General features: G+C 41.4%; 1 protein-coding gene across 4 annotated transcripts; it reads right to left on the bottom strand.

Annotated features, from left to right (window-relative positions):
- Positions 1 to 1599: 1599 nt before the first annotated feature.
- Positions 1600 to 16308, bottom strand: LOC143328827 (CTD small phosphatase-like protein). Of its 4 annotated transcripts, XM_076744199.1 has the most exons (8): positions 15623 to 16285; positions 5950 to 6107; positions 5761 to 5793; positions 4247 to 4348; positions 3429 to 3485; positions 2882 to 2974; positions 2103 to 2288; positions 1600 to 1987 (listed from the first exon to the last, which is right to left on the bottom strand). In XM_076744199.1, exons 1-8 carry the CDS (start codon positions 15696 to 15698, stop codon positions 1862 to 1864), a joined length of 831 nt encoding a protein of 276 aa, XP_076600314.1. In that variant the 5' UTR covers positions 15699 to 16285; the 3' UTR covers positions 1600 to 1861. The 4 variants fall into 4 exon arrangements, with proteins under 4 accessions (XP_076600314.1, XP_076600316.1, XP_076600313.1 ...); XM_076744201.1 differs by lacking the exon at positions 5761 to 5793 and having other exon boundaries at positions 15623 to 16308; XM_076744198.1 differs by lacking the exon at positions 15623 to 16285 and having other exon boundaries at positions 5950 to 6281.
- Between the last annotated feature and the right edge of the window lie 241 nt (positions 16309 to 16549).

Here is a 16549-nt window from a genome sequence, read left to right as displayed (position 1 = left end):
CCAAGCAACATTCAAGTCGTTTCAGTATTTTAACTCTGGGGGAGTGGGGGAATCATTTTGACACTCTAATAATTTTTATTCTGAAATGAGTAAAGGACTAAATCATGTGAGTATGTCCAGTTTTCACATCAAATGATGTGAAAAACTCTACTATCACAAGACCAGCCTTCCCTGTCCACCAAACCTTGACTGTCCAACCGTGTCCAGTGCTCAAGACACCCAAACCAAACACTTGGGATGGAAACTCGCCCAGAAAAGGTTATTGCCATGGTAGCTAATGTTGCAGCATTCGGTTTGTGTGGCTCCTCTCAAAACATAGGCACTGAGGTGAAGAGCAGTTAAAAAGAGTCTGGGAAGGTAAACACCACACATCGCCTCCACCGGTTCTACACCAGGACTGGACGAGAGCGGGCCATCATCGCATGTCAATCAGGAGAGAATGGTGGGATTTTAACGCTGTCCAGACTCGATCCGACACTAAACTATATTCCCTAAAGACACTGACCTCATGAAAAATTAAAAACATGGCACTCGACCCATTTACTGTTCAATCCCAGACCATAGAAACAACAAAAGGGATACTTTTGCAACTGTGTACAATTCTGGAGAAAGATCATCCCTAAAGATGAAGCTGAACCACTTATGTGTGCCCCCCCCTCAAAAAAAACCAAAGTGGACTAAAAAGCTAGCCATATGATAAACACGACATGACAAACAAGGACCTTGTAACATTAAAAACATACAAATGTATTTGATAACTATTTGTCAAAAGAATAAAACCTATAATGCTATAGTTACTACTAATGGTCTAACACTTAGAGCTGAACCCCTGTTAAAGATATGAAGCCTGTTAAAAGATACATTTCCTTATTTGGCAAATAATAAAATGAGCTCAAGGGGGGATAATGACAGAGACAGAAGATAAATGGCACAATTTTATCTGAGCTATCAGATCAAACTACCAAACGCAAAGAACTACTGTACTTGCAGGTGGGGCATAAGGTTCACAATTGCAAACGTACTCCTTTGCCTAAAACAAATTAACTATTTCTACATATAATGAAAGCAGAAAGAAACAAAGTCACATCTATATAATGGCACAAGCATACCGGAAAAAATAAAGAATACTACAGAGACATTTACCCAGCGACTGATGATCAAAAATAAAACGAAATGAAAACGTTTATACCGAGATACTTCCGTGCCCACGTTAAAGCATATTGTGTGTGAAAAGACTGAAGTACTCTGGAAATATGCCATGTACAAAATATCTCCCCATATAAACAACATTCACACAAGGCACTTCATTCAGTAAGAAAAGAGAATCACAGTCCTTTCTACTACCAGAAACTGCCTGCATAGCAACAATACAAGGACAAAATCTTTTCAGACTTTTGTGTGGTACCACAAAAGAAGTTCCAGAAAAAATGCTGTTGTTTTTTTTGGTTTAAAAACAAGCACTTCACCAAATAGTAAAACTTTGTTTGAAAATGAAGACCAGAGTTCATTCCTCTTAGCATTTTGTCCCCAATATTATCAACTTAGGACGCTCTGTCCACTTCTGGTGTGGTTTGTGTCAAACACAGTGCTCCTGGGATATTTCCTGTTTTTTTTTGTGTTTGTTTTGTTGTTTTTTTTATTTTGATGGCACTCAGAAGGCAGCCAGTCACCAGGAGATGAAAGCAGAGACGGGGTTACATGACGGTTTCCACAGTGAGACTCCAAGGCGTCCCCTTGGGGCAGAGACAAGAGGGGCGCGTGTGGGAGGATCTGCCTGAGTCTGAGAGATGTGGTTGTAGAAAGGGGCAGAGATTGACAGAGAGAAGGGTGGAGAGCACAGGTGGCGCTGTGGTGTGTCCTGCTACCTGGCTCTCAGATTCTGCAGCACTCCGTAAACCTCTTCTTCTTTGCTGAGTCCCTCAAAGAAAGGCAGCAGGTCAAGGAGCTCTGTGTCATTCATATCGTCAAACCAGGATTGGACTGGGACCTTGGGAGACAGGAAAACAACCTGCAGTTAGCTTTTATTTAATACCAACTGAGAGAGAGAGAGAGAGAGAGAGAGAGAGAGATATGACAATAGTATCATCGGTTTAGGAACTTACAGCATTTTCTGGGTGGAAAATGTAAGAGGCAGGTGAATTGTCAACGATGATGACATTGCTGAGCTCTCGTCCCAGCCTGCTGAGGTCTTTGACATAGTTTCCTCTGTGAAAAACGCAGGATTCTCTAAAGAGCCGGGCTCGAAACACACCCCACTGATCCAGCAGGTCTGCCACAGGATCTGCATACTGTTCGAGTCAAACGAGCACAGAAACATGTTATGCTGCTATAAAAACAAATAGCTGACATATCCCAAACTTCACTGCTGCACAACTATGAAAAATGTGCATAATAAATAAACTCCATGTTGTAAAGACACTTTGTGATGCAAATCTTTGTGGTCATATGCTGCGGCTAGAGCGCTAACAAAACAGCTCACGGATGCTACACTATTATTCCAAAGGGGAGCAAAGCAGGTCATCCTGCGCAGTTCTGTTTACCTGACGGGGAAGATGCCTCAGGAGATACTACTCTATGACAAAAAAGCACCACTGACACCTAGCATACACGTCAGCATGAGGAACATTTGATACTACAGACACGTCAGGCTCTTAGCACAGTTACTTCTCTGTCTCATTCACTTAACTTACCAATGCATTACTGGCTAAGACGCAAAAGACACAGATGGAGAGCAAAGCAGAGGAAGTGTGAAAATTCAGATAGCATGAGCAGATGAAAAATGCTGAGTCCAAGAAGGAAATGAAAAATGTTGTTCTATGTCGGTCAGTAGCTTGTAATCAGAACATGCCAGGACAGAAAACATGGCCGGGTCAATACACACCTTGGCAAGACTGGCTGTGAAGAGCACGCATTCAAATAGCTCTCCCATCTTTTGAAGAAACTCGTCCACGTGGGGTCGTTTCAGCACATACACCTGCAAGGCACAGCACAGATTTTAGCCCAGGTAAGACAAAAACAACATACATGATTCACATGAACGTCAGGCAGATGTGTATCAACCTACTACAACCTTCACAGTGTGATTGACAGCAGTATAAACAAACTATGATGTCACGTACAAGAACACATTTGAGGACTGCTACAGAAGAAATTCATGCTACTTATTTCTTGCATTATCAAAATGTTTAGCTTGGCCTGCCCTGCATAAAAGGCATCATTCACAGTCACGGTGTAGATGCCCTCCTCCCTTCGTCCAGTGACTGCCATCCAGTGCAAGTAATCATGAATAGGCTAACCAGGATACACACAGCCTATCCTGGATTACTTGAACTGGATCACAGCCATTCTCTTCGGGCTTCTTCACTCTTGGCCCTAATAAAAAAAATATACTTGACTAAAAATGTCCTTTTATTGTATGGGTACAATACCTGATGAACGGTACCATCGATCTCCACTGGAACAATAAAATCAGCATTGCTGATGGGCTGTGAGAAGAAACACAAAAGCCCATCACTATCATGCTCACTGTTGGTGTAGTACCAGAAGGGAGCAGCAGAGGTCCTGCTAGGAACACTAAACACTAACACTTTGCAATTCACAGATTTGTCAAATCTCTGACAGGAAGAAGAAAATAATCAGTCTCTTGCACAAACAAATCCCTCCTCATTGTCCTCCTTTCTCCCACCTCTCAAGGTGGTCATGCTCTGACTGTCTATATGTTACGATGCTTGTTGAAGCTAATGAAGAAACTGTTCTAACTGCAGCTGGTTGCCAACATTAGCCACCCTCAGTCTTTTCCATTACCATCCTGCTTTTGCTCTAAGTGCACAATCACTGTCATATTGGCCCTGTTCTTACTGCACCACCTGCTCCTCTCCTGGCTTTGTTTACAAAGTGATCTCATGGATTTGACACAGCTTTGACTTTCTGCAGGTTACTGGATGTATAGACAAAGAAATAATGTCAGCTATGCAATATGTATTATTCTCATTGAAAAGGCATAAATACACAGTACGCTTCACAGTGATGCAGGTGAATGAACTTGTTTTCAGGAGAGTGACAGTTAGGATTTTTTCTTTTTCAATTCACAAATGGCATTTTTAAGCAAATACCTGGTCAAGCCAACTGGTCACTGTATCTTTCTAACATAGAAGGCCTCAGACAGCTGGCACTCATATATTGACATTTGCATAGCAGCACACAACATCAATAATAAACCTCAACTTGAGTGTTAGCCTCCTCTTACCTTGAATGAGCTGTGGACAAGTGTTTCATCCAAGTCAATCACCACACACTTTTTTCCATAGTCAGATATTATCATCTCTGGTAGGAGGTATTTGGCTGGTGGCTGTGGGGGGTGGGGGGGAGAGATGATGTCAGATATGGTATACAGAGAGAGACTGTGAGTTTTTGAGAAAGAAAGGCAGAGAGAGAGAGAGAGAGAGAGAGAGACAGAGAGACAGAGAGACAGACAGAGACAGAGAAGACATATACTTTGCATAAATTACTGTGTAAGGCTGAGCAGAAAGGCCAACACCATGTTAGAAAGAGCATCTCCATGGGTGACAATGCAGCTGTGATAAAGCCATGTATGAAGTGATGAGCTTAATGGACCCATTGCTTCAAAATAACACCCTACGGCATATTTCCTCTGCTACAGCCACCTACTCAGAGAAAGTAACGCTGTCTTCCATCCCCTGAGATTTTTGTCATATCTGTGGAGATTAAATACATTTTCTCACACCGTCTCACTAGAGCTGGGTCATTTGCTAAAATTTTACAGACCAACGAGCGGCTATATTGCCTTTTGTTGGCCAAAATGTTAAGAAACACCTATTTTCCTTATTAAACAGAAAATACAACTGTACGCCTTCTGCATTCAAGTTTCTCTCTTTCACTAAACTAAGACCGGCTTTGTTAACTCGTCACTCAAACTCAAACGAAATGAAACACACCAAAACCACTGTGGCTTGCCTTTCCACTGTTCCATCACTAACTTTGGTTTGGCAAAAATAAACCCTTAATTCATCAAGCCAATCGCCCATAGCCAATATCAGCCGACCCTTATTCTCTCAGACAAAGGCCAAGCAAAGGTTAGCTGCTGCTGCTGCTGCTGTAGAGCATTGTTAGTTTCACTAAAATCATTCAAACTGTATCATTTTGAAAATACAAATAAACTTCAAATTTATATATAGACATGAAAAGACAAGTCATGTGGGAACTATGCCTCAGTGTAGGAACAGTGCTGTATTAATTATCCATTCACTTTTGACGGATCTTAAGAGTTGACCTTCATGTAGCCACTAAAAGCTGGTGTGATCAGTATGTTGGTCAAATCACATATACTGTAATTCCCTTCTTGATGAATTACAGACTAGGAGCTACTGTGGAGCTTAACTCTCACTAATATTATTCAACTGCACAAGTAAGTAGCACAATAAGTGGATTTACATCTTGCATGGAAGCACCTGAGGCGATTAATGGAAACTGCTTTATACTGAACTTGTTAGACAGTTAGTGTCACGGTATTTCAGAAAGCATTCAAACCACCAAGTGTCACTCATGCAGCACTATTTAAATCCATAGGTGCATATACACCTTTCACACAGCCAGTGCTATGATCGGTTGAAAATGAGCCGCAGTACGGTAGCAGAGCAGAAGCTCTCTGAGGAGCACTGGAGCCCACACAGACAGGATGTGCCAGCACCAGCCCACTCAGCCTGCATGCAAAGGAACAGAAAAAAAACAGGCAATACATACACTAGGGACAGGGATGACCTCGACCTGGTCACACTACAATACAAGAGAGAAAGACACACACATACATACAAAAACAGGGTGAGGGGTAGGAAAAAGAACTCAAAAAAAAGAGAGAAAGACTAAAAAGGGTCCATGAAGATAAAGAAAATAACAATCAAATGGCATGTGTTTAGTGGAGCAGCAGCCCACCTTAGGAGGTGATCCATTCTCCTCAACAGGTGGAGGCGGGGAGCTGGTGTTGGTGTTGGTGGCTGGTGGGTCCACATTGTAGTTGCGGAAGCAGCAGAAGAATGTGCTGAAGATGCTCCGGCTCCTCTGCTTCTTCAGGCTGCTGTTCGACTGGGACGCTGTCAAAACAAAAGGAAGGGGCGGGAGAGCGGAGGGTGAACAAGTGGATGTGCAAATCTGTGTTCTGTCAGAAAAATGGAGCAGGCTGAAGCGGGGAAGCATTTAACATTTGGTTATTTGCATGCTGAGCTGTGGAGGCTGCTGGAATAACTTGGAACAAACTGTTATATGTTTGTTACACAACTGCTCTTCCAAAAAAGTTGGTAAACATAAATAAAACTGAATGTGATCATTTGCGCATCCTTTTTTGACATGTTTCTGTTTAACTTTTTTTCAAAATTTAATTGCATTTTGTTGTCAAAAAGAGCATCTTACCAGTGGTGAAGGAATAAAATTTCAACAATTTTATGAATATCGATGAATTTAATGTAGCACAAAATTGCTGTTTTTATCAAACCGAAGTTCTGCAGGACAGCAGAAACCCACCGAGTGAGTGGGTCTGACAGAGGCTACTCTCATGTTTGTGCAATGCTCCTCCTTGTTTACAATACTTGACTAGAAACAGATGTAGCTTGTTCATTTTTTCCCAACAGAATATACGAGCATACAGCCACAACGTCTTCAACAAACCATTGTGGCGGTGCTTCTGAGAATTTGTTGAAGTGACAAGCTCTTGCTAACATGCTGCCTCTCTCTCTCTCTCTCAGGAGGGCGTCTTCTACATGACTGTGTGTGTGTGTGTATGTGTGACACCAAACATAGCAGCATAGTGGTTTTTCCTGTTAATTCTTCTTAGGCACTGTCAAAAAAAAAACACTTACGGTGGTAAACCCTGATTTTTAAAAACTACATCCACACTTCAGCAATTTCTGCCATATTCTGCATTTTACATTTGATTGCATTTTTATTATCAAATCGTAGGGCCCTACAACATGTTTCACACAAATTGAGACAGGGCCAACAACAGACTGGGAAAGTTGTGAAATGCTCCAAAAACACCTGGTTGGATCATTCCACAGGTAAACGGGTTCACTGGTAACAGCTGATGGTATCACAGTTGGCCGTGAGAAGAGTTGTTCATAAGCAAGGATTGTGACTGTATTAAGGATATTACCACATGGGTTAGGAAACACTTTGTAAAACCACTATTGGTAAACATTGGCTTGTTTGCAAATAATTGCATTTTGTCACAACTTTTTTGGATATTGGGGTTGTAGTTCTCCGAAGTGGCCACAGTGGTGTGAGCGACACTAAATCCCAACAATAGGTGAGACCTTGACAGTGCGATTAAATGGCATTAGTGTTGGTTTTGTTGACCCGGCCTGGCAGACCCACTGATCAGAAAATAACATGAATGGCTGAGTGACTTCATCAGTCACACATAGCGACAGTTCAGAGTGTACTCTGCTCTGATTGCAAATCGCCTCTCATTCCAGGACTACGGAGCAGGGCCTAAATCAGACACTGAGCTTTTATTAATAGTGACAAGTTGGGAGCTGCACCCTCCTCCCTCCTCCTTTTTGCCCTGTCGTGGATCCCGCTACCTGATTGGCCTAGGAGTCTCCATTTTGAAAGCTTGCTTATGTTTCCCCTCCCATGTTTCAGCTGGCAGGTGAGTGACTGAAGCAGCCTGAACATGCACAAGAGAGGAGGGGAGGAGGAGGAAGAGGTGGGAGGCCCTCAGACCCCGCAGAGCCTATACAAGGCTGCATTCCTCTCCACCCATTAGTCCCCCACGCTCACAAAACCAGAACGCTTTTGCAACCGAAGACCGGCGAAGAGCAAATAGCATTATGTCATGTCTTTTGGCATCTTGATAGTGTGCCACTTTGTGCTCCTGACCTTAAACAAATACACACCAGACATTAGTCACAGGAAACACTGCATGAAGAAAATACATCAAATGACTTGCCATAAAAACAAGCTAGTACACAATGTATTAGTTAGGACAACATGCTTACTCCTTACAAATACCAGTACTATTTTTACATCAATCCAGCTTTGTCAAGTGTTTTTCCAACAAAACAGTCCTACGTACCATGGTATCTAGAGACCACAGAGGCAGCCAAAGCCTCATATCATGTCATGAAAGGGCATAATGTAGAGTTACCACACTATTGTTTTCAGAAGATGACTTCAATTCTATATTCCACAGCTAAAAACACTCCTGGGTGCAGAAAGGGTATCAGACACTGACAGAGTAACAGCGTGTCACAGCTACATGAAACGCTTTCTGCCTTCCACAATCTCACTGTCTTTTCCTCTATCGCTGGCTTCCAGTCACATTAACTACTGCTGTACAAGCAACGGCATATCGTATTTAGACTATATCTTATCAGTTACACAAGCTCCTTCCTTCCAAGACAAGTTAAGTACAATATTCATCCTTTAACAAGGAAACATACAGTGACTACTTCAAGTAACTTAAAACCTTAACAGAGGGAATTGCTTGGATAAGCAGTGACAATAGGGAAATATGACTGAAACTGTATCTGACCATTTATTGACAATATTCTTGTTTTTATGTTATAGTTCATTTTATTACAATAGATAATTACTTACTCTTCTAACTTTAGTAACGTTAAATCCCTCAAGAAAACAATAGCCCATCTTCTGAGCAGCCCAAACAGAAAGTGGCGTACTGTTAGTGCTAACAGAGAGGAGGAATGAAACCGGATGCATAAAAAATTGCTGCTACTGCCAATGTTTCTGGAGCATAAAGACCACCATCTGACCCAATCCACTGGAAAAGTTTTACACAACACTGCAACAACCACCAAATACCAAACTAATAAACTGATTTAGAGATTTTGTTTGGAGATATCACCACAGCATATAATTACAGAATGCTTTATTTTAGGAACTATGAAATAACCCTAAAGGAAAAAACAAAACAATTGTAGTCGTGAGCCTCAAGCTTTAGTTAGAGAGCAATGCTGTAAGATGATAATGTCTGCCATAGTACGCTTGGTTTAAGTCTAAAAATAAGCTAATCAGGACCACACGATTTCCTCTATTAAACTGGACTTTGTCTTGTCATTTCAGCTCTGTGTTACTGTAAAACTGGGACAGGAGGCAGTTGTCAGCTTCTTGTGAGTTATCACTATCACCGGCCTATTTTCTGCATAAAAGACCACCAGAAAACAGCAAAGACTACTGAGTCATGCACAGAGCAGAACTGGACATCAAACACACATTGTTCACCTGGAGTGGATGGTGGGTAGTAATTCACTAATGAGAGGGTAAACTCCATTTAATTAATAGAGAAACAAGTATGAGTGCAGGTCCTTGATTCACACCTTTACCACAATGCATTTCAAGGTTTCATCCTTTAAAAAAAAAAAAAAAGAAGAAAAAAACATTAACCATTTATCGCACACAGCACAGTCATGCCTTTCAGGCACAGTATATCCACCACCAGGCTGTCCACATACAAACACACTATGAATCATTACTCAGTAGGTGTGACAGCAACTTCCAGTTGGGATCTGACCAAGACGAGCCACCTCTCTCTAGCCGAGGAGTACATATTGTGTCTTAGAGTCATTGGTGGGTCTATGATTGTTCACACATCATATAGATTTGGCTATGGGTGAATCCAGCACAGAAAGAAGCTTAATCACTCACACACTACATGCTGTAAGCAGTGTACTGTAATCTTAAAGCTTTGTGTTTGACCTACTATAAGTGGTGCGCTGTGGTGCATTAGTCTAAATAATACTACAAACCTCACAGTGGACTACCTTCCCAAATGTATATATGTTAATCAATAGAAAATACACTAATCTAACCTTGTGCCTTTATTACCTTAATGTACAGGACAAATAGAACTCAATCTGATAATGATGGAGTGAAGCCTCCCACTGACGTTAAAGAGATAGTTCAGGTTTTTTGAAGTGGGGCTGTATGAGGTACTTATCAATAGTCAGTGTATTACCTACAGTGGATAGCAGTCTGCACGCCCCCAGTTTGGAGAAGCAGAGAACAGCACTGGCACAGAGGCAGATGTACTGCTGTGCACAGGGTCATCAGCAAACTATGTTTTATCAAGCTTACATTGCACCACATGCAGCAAAATAAGCAGCCATGTTTATCACCTCAAAACACAACCTGTTCACACTTTTGAGCAATGTTTGTGAATGCGCTCTGGCTACCACACAAGCAGCTACCAGAGCCTCAGCTCTGCAGTGTGATACACTCTTTACCTCCACCATGAATGGAACTCTGCCTCAACATACAATGAAAAGTTATAATGACTTTAAGGGCACTATCATGCCAATGTAAGTAAAATACTTGTCCCACCACAAAAAAAAACAAAGATTGGAACCTATTATTGTTCCCAATTTGATTGACTATCTTTTGATTCACTTTCTAACCACAGAGAACAATGATGAGAAATGTTTTTGACCGGTTACGCATGTCAGTCTATAGGTTTATTTGCATGTATACAGTGTGATGCACTCTGGTCCGAGGCAATCGCCCAGTCGTTTTGCCAAATGACTGAGACTGACATGCTACCAATCATTCAGGCAGACGGCAAGAGATTAGTAGAGGTGGTTCAGGACCTCAAGCCCAAGTATATTATGCCATCAAGACCTACTGTGACTAAATGCATTGGAAAAACACTTTGAGGAGAACAAGAGTGAACTTAAAGTCAAGCTAGCTGGGGGGAAACGAGCTAGCTCTGACCACCAACTGCTGGACAGCTCTCACAAACGACAGCTACATCACAACTACCCAAGGTTTCCTTCATCTGGAAATTACCGTTTTTTTAAAACAGGAAAATCTGTTGAAGTCCGACACATATTAGACTCTCCAATCATAATATCCGGTGAAAATAATTCCTGAGTTGGATGTGAAAATACACACACTGCTCTACACACTGTTTCTCTGCGCCACCGTCTCTCTCACTGCTCTCCTGATATGGTGAATTTATTTATTATTATAAGAGTTTATTTTGGTCGAACCACAGTTGGTGGTGATTACTGGAACAGTGAAAGGCAAACCAAGAAGGTTTGGGTGAGTTTGACTTTGTTTCTGTCAAGTTTGAATGAAGGATGTTTTACATGATAAAACTACTGTTTCTGTAAATGGAGTCTGGTGGCTTTGGTGGTGGCGGCGACAATGAGGCTGCTTCTGGTTACACAAAATGGACCTTACTCTTTAAGAAAAAGGACCTCTGTAGGGATTTTTTCCATAATGTTGCCAGATGCTAACAATCTGAGCCTGCCAGTGGCAAAAACAAACACTTTTACATTGATGGTGTGCAAACGCATGGAGGGATTACACTGCAGCCTTTTTTCTCACTTAATACTGAACCAATTTCAAAAATTACTGTCCCCATTAGTCACTTGGCAAAAACTAAAAAAATAGGGACAATAGTGGCAATTAACACAGATAATATTGAACGGGAATTTCTCCCATTTGTCCCGGACATTGAAATCTTACAGGACACAAGAGACTGGGAGAAGCAGTCCAGTGTGCTCTGTAGGAGTGGGTAATATGTCCAAAGATTTAAATCACTGTATTTATTATGTTCTCTACAGTGATGGTATTATATGACAGTATTACACAAATAAAAGGGATACTCAACTCAAAACACGGGTCCACCTCTTTTCACCCTATTAGCAAAGTGAGGTATCTTAAGACAGAAAAAAATGTCTAAAAAACAGACAGCGGGGCATGTCTATCTAGTTCATTTACATACAGCAGCAAAAGACACACACACCAACGTGGCATGCAGCAGAGGCCTTCCTGTAACAACAAAACCAGCTGAGCTTGCGTTGCAGTATGAAGTGTGGAGATAACATTAGGTCTGGCTATGTGAAACAACACAAAAGCAACCTGAAAAAAAAACCACCCTACAACTGTGGTTATTTAACTGGCTTCAAATGAGGCCGAACATTCACAATTTTGCTTGACTGTCCCTCGAAATGAAATACTCCAGCACAGCTCCATCATATGGGGGTCAACCCACATTAGCCATGGAAAATGCTAACACCAAATTCTACAGGCTAACCAGCAAAATAAACAGTGAAGCAACATAAAAATGCTAAAACTTACCTAAAATTTGCATTGGCCCACAAAGCAGTGCAAAGTAAAATGATTAGTGCACACATATAGCCTAAGAGGATCCCAGTTGTTGTTGTCGGGACATTTCCATCAAGTTATTCTACTCAGTCTTCACTTCCTTGTGTTGAGTGAGTAGATAAAGACTTTTGTGTTGGTTCTTGCAGCCAACAGAAAAATTGACATGTGTTGTTCATAAAGCTACCTTACACATGTTACAATAGCAAGGAAAATAGTGGTTACCAGCTGTAACTCCAGCTCTATGAGTACAGCCATAGACCTCTATCTGCATGTTATTGCAGCTACATTAAAGCACACTATTTATAATATGCTAAAACATTTGCCAAAGTAATGACGGTACTGCAACATCCATGTCATGGCAGAATATGACACCAGCGACGAAATGGTTGGCCTGCCCACCCCAAGTATTCCTCCGCACAAAATGAAACGGTTAGTTACTGCTTAATGGCTGTCAGGCTACTGGAAAGCAAGATTAACTGAAAGTGACATCTTTAACAACAACTAAAGCAAAAACAATGTGCAAAATCTATACTTGTTTCACTGCCATTGAGCCACCGTGCCACCCTAGTGGAAACCCCAGGAAATAAATAAACAGGCTAATAATAATATGGTTGAAATCTGACAAAACCTGTCTGATTGAAACCACGGTGACAGTCACTGAACAACTGCAGTGCTCAATACGGACCACAACACATAAATCAATCGTGAGAAATATGTTTGACTCCAGAGGAGTGTGAAGGGATCATGTAAGAGTCACCATCATCTCACAAATACATTCAGGTCTTCTTTTGACAACCAAGTTGTTGCTTTTCTCAAAACTAAAACCAAGTATGACTGCACAAATGAAAAGACAAAAAAAGGATCATTGTCATCTTTGCAAGTAGTTATACTTGGCCTCGAGGTCAGTGGTGCTCTGGCCAACAGGGCAGCAATTCTATATTTAGGCTGCAGCTTGGCAGACAAACCAGTGTGAACGGCAGGCACATGTCGTAAGACAGTCAGCAGAGGAACACTGAGAGCAAAGGTAGTCAATTCTGTCCAGACAGTTTGGAGTCTGTTCAAGCAATGGAAGGCTACCTGTCAAATTCCTCTAGGTCAGCTGCTGGTATGGCCTCATGTTAAGTGAAGGGACAGTCAAATCATTGGCTGACTGTATAAAAAACTCAGGAAACAAATCTAAGAATCCTGCTGTAAACTAGCAAAAATTCCCACCTGCTACACACAAACAAATAAATAATGATCAAACTCCAATTCATAACATAGCAGACTATGCCCCGCACACTCAAATCTCGCTGTTTTCAAAATATCCAGAACAAATGGAAGAAAGGACATGGCCATCGAGCGATGGTAATATTTGACTTAGCCCCAAGGGAAAAACTGTGTGACTCATTCTTAAGAAAAAATGGAAGAGGGGAAAACAAATAGCACTGTTCTACTTCAACCTCTAACTCAACTATATACAGTCTAACAGACAACTCGTACTCAGGCCAACATCAGGTGTGATTTTTAATGCGGTAGCTTTATGAAAACTGAATTCCCATTGTGTGAGTGTGTGGAGTGCTTCTCAAACTCCCCTGTTGATAATAATATTTAATGCTATCAAGATGCACGTGTAACATGACAGGTAGGCCTACTGTCTCTGACTTAGGTGTGATAAGTTATCACAAAAGGAAAAACTTTAATATCATTTACTGATACTTGACCTTGATTTAAGTTCCAAGACCTACTGAACATCCTTAACTACAACCACACAATGAATCCTGAGCTCTGGAGAAAACAAATATTTCACTACACACTTGTTAGACAAAACTAACAATTAAACTGTAAATCATTGAATTATCCATGCAGTCCATAAGGTAAATCCACATCACAAGCCCACAATGGTGCCTTGCATTTGTTTACATTTTGTGATTGCCAGCCAAAAGAGCAAGTGAAAAAATCTATTTCTAAAGAAACAAAGAAAAGCAAAAGAAAACCTCCTTTTATGAAACCACAGCCTACACTGTCTGACATTTTTACTGGAGCAGTGACTTAAACCACTCATTCAGTTTCTTCTTAGCAATTAGCATATGGATTTTCCCATCAACTAACCACTTAATTGACTAATCATTTCAGGACTACTCATCATACCCAGTGACCCTACATGAACCAAGAACCAAATCACGACAATGAAATGCAAAGAAGCCCTTAAAATACCTTCTGATATAGCAACATAACTGTATCTTGGTAATATTTTTACTGAGACATAACATCCAGCTCTTTGTAAAATGTATCACTACAGTGGAATATGCATATTTTTACTGCCATGCATTCATATTGCATGGGTCAAATCCCAACCTGAAATGATATTCACCAAGAACTCCCACATACCTGCACTGATAATCTCACATGGTGTGCACATTATGTTCAAATCACACAGAATCTATAGAAGTTACTGAGGGATACATTTGTACCCTTGAGGAGAATGCATTGTTGTGCTTGAAAGACTCAACTTCTCACGTTACTAATGGTCTGACAAGTGAGGTTTGAGATGTGATACTGATACACGTCCCATGGGCTTGGGTGACCCGGAGTGCGTCTGAGTGGCCCCAGGAAAGGGAATGACTGGACAGAAGCAGCTATGGTCTTAAAGAAGATGAGACCTTCCCTGCAAATCACGCCAAAGTCAGTGTAGAAATAAAGCGCAATGACAGATTGAGTGTTAAGTGATAATGAGAGCAAGGACCCATTTTGACTCTGAAATACCCACAGACATTGGTGATCATTAAATGATAATCAAAATAATGATTGAGAATGGGAATCGATTCTACTGGTGTTTAGAATGAGAAAACCCATGTGTTAAGGAAAATGCTGTGTTAAATCCCCTGACATTTTAAATCAGACATTACTGACAGCGGATACGTCTCCTCTGCCTGCATGCTTCGTCAGAAAAAAAAAACCCCTTTTAACAACCCCCCAGACCAAACCACCATGAACTTCTTAATCTTAACTTTTTGTGGTCGTGATTCAGAGTGAGTCATCTATCAGATAATTTGGTCTAGTTTTGTAGCCATAACACAAAAAGAAATGTGTAAAGTACATGTATTTCGAAGCGAAGACTTTGCATCATCACTAATCATTACTGGGTGTGGACAAGCAAATTTTAATGAACGTTAATTTGGCAGACATCCTTAATGGGATAAGACCACACGTCTTGATAGGGGAGCGCTCCTTATCCTGAACGCGCAGTAAACACGTTAAAACTAGTCCGATAACTTATTCAGGACAAGACCCCTCTCATTAACTTGTTGCTTATTGAGAGTTAGTAAGAGTTTGATAACTAGCGCTAGTTAGTTTCCAAGTTTTTACAGGACTACCATGAACAGGCAACAGTGTCTTGAACTACTAGAGCAGCTAGCAAGCGCGAGCTAAAAGCTAACGTCAGTCGAGAAAAGTAGTTAGCCAGCTAGCATTAGTTCACCACCTTTACATGACTTTTCCTTACCTTTTTCCTGGTTAAAGGATATTACTTCCTCCTCCTTCGGGTTGGAAACTTGGGTTATGATGGACATGTGGTCCATTTAGGCGGGCGTTTATTCCTGTTTTTGTTTCCCCACAATGTAATTCGCACTAGCGCGCTTGCTTCGTTTGCTAGCTACTGTTAGCTAGCTGTTCAAGATGAGAATGACCAGCCAGCCCACAAAGCCAGGCAACCGTCCGAGGCGAAGTGTTGTGGCAGCGGTGGTAGCCAGCCAGCTAGCACGGTGGTGAAAGGGAGCCAGTAAATGGCTGTCATTTATGGCTCTCCGTAAAATACCATCGCTGCAAACAAATCTTATTGTGTGCAACACCGGCAGCTTGTGTGGCTAAGAAAAAAAAAAAAGACGTTGAATTGCTAACCAGCTGAAGTTAGCAAGTAGCTTGGGTTAGCAGTTAGCTGTGAAGCTCCGATCATCCAAAACGTGAGGCCGTGTCTGTAACAACGTTGAAAATACTAGGAAGCCCGTCGGAGGATTGTCCAAAAGCATGTATCAAACGCAAGTGATTCAACGTTAAAGTTAGCTAACACTTTTAGGCAAACAGTTCATATCTACTGGCCCTACATTCCCTGTGCAACATGGAGGCTTTATGTATTTTGAGTTGCATCTGAAGCGGGGGCACTCAGAGTGGGAGGGGGCGGTTTGTTTCTATGATGGATTCTCGCAGGCAGGCAGCGCAAACTCAGCCGCACTACATTGCTCAACCCATGCAGCTGGCTGGACGCGGCTTTCTCAAGCTTCCTTTCCCCTGTAATTACTGCTGGCCTCACGCAATAAATTATAGCTCTTTATTATCAGCATGTAAAGAATAAATTCAAACGTAATACACTTTCTTTAACTGAATATGTAAAGCTTTGTCTAGGCTTTAGCATGCTGCCGAGCGAACAGTAGCC

Source organism: Chaetodon auriga, chromosome 12, assembly GCF_051107435.1.
Source record: "Chaetodon auriga isolate fChaAug3 chromosome 12, fChaAug3.hap1, whole genome shotgun sequence".
NCBI lineage: Eukaryota > Metazoa > Chordata > Actinopteri > Chaetodontiformes > Chaetodontidae > Chaetodon > Chaetodon auriga.
Note: the sequence above shows the minus strand (reverse complement) of the source record. Positions and strands in the feature narration are given on the sequence as shown.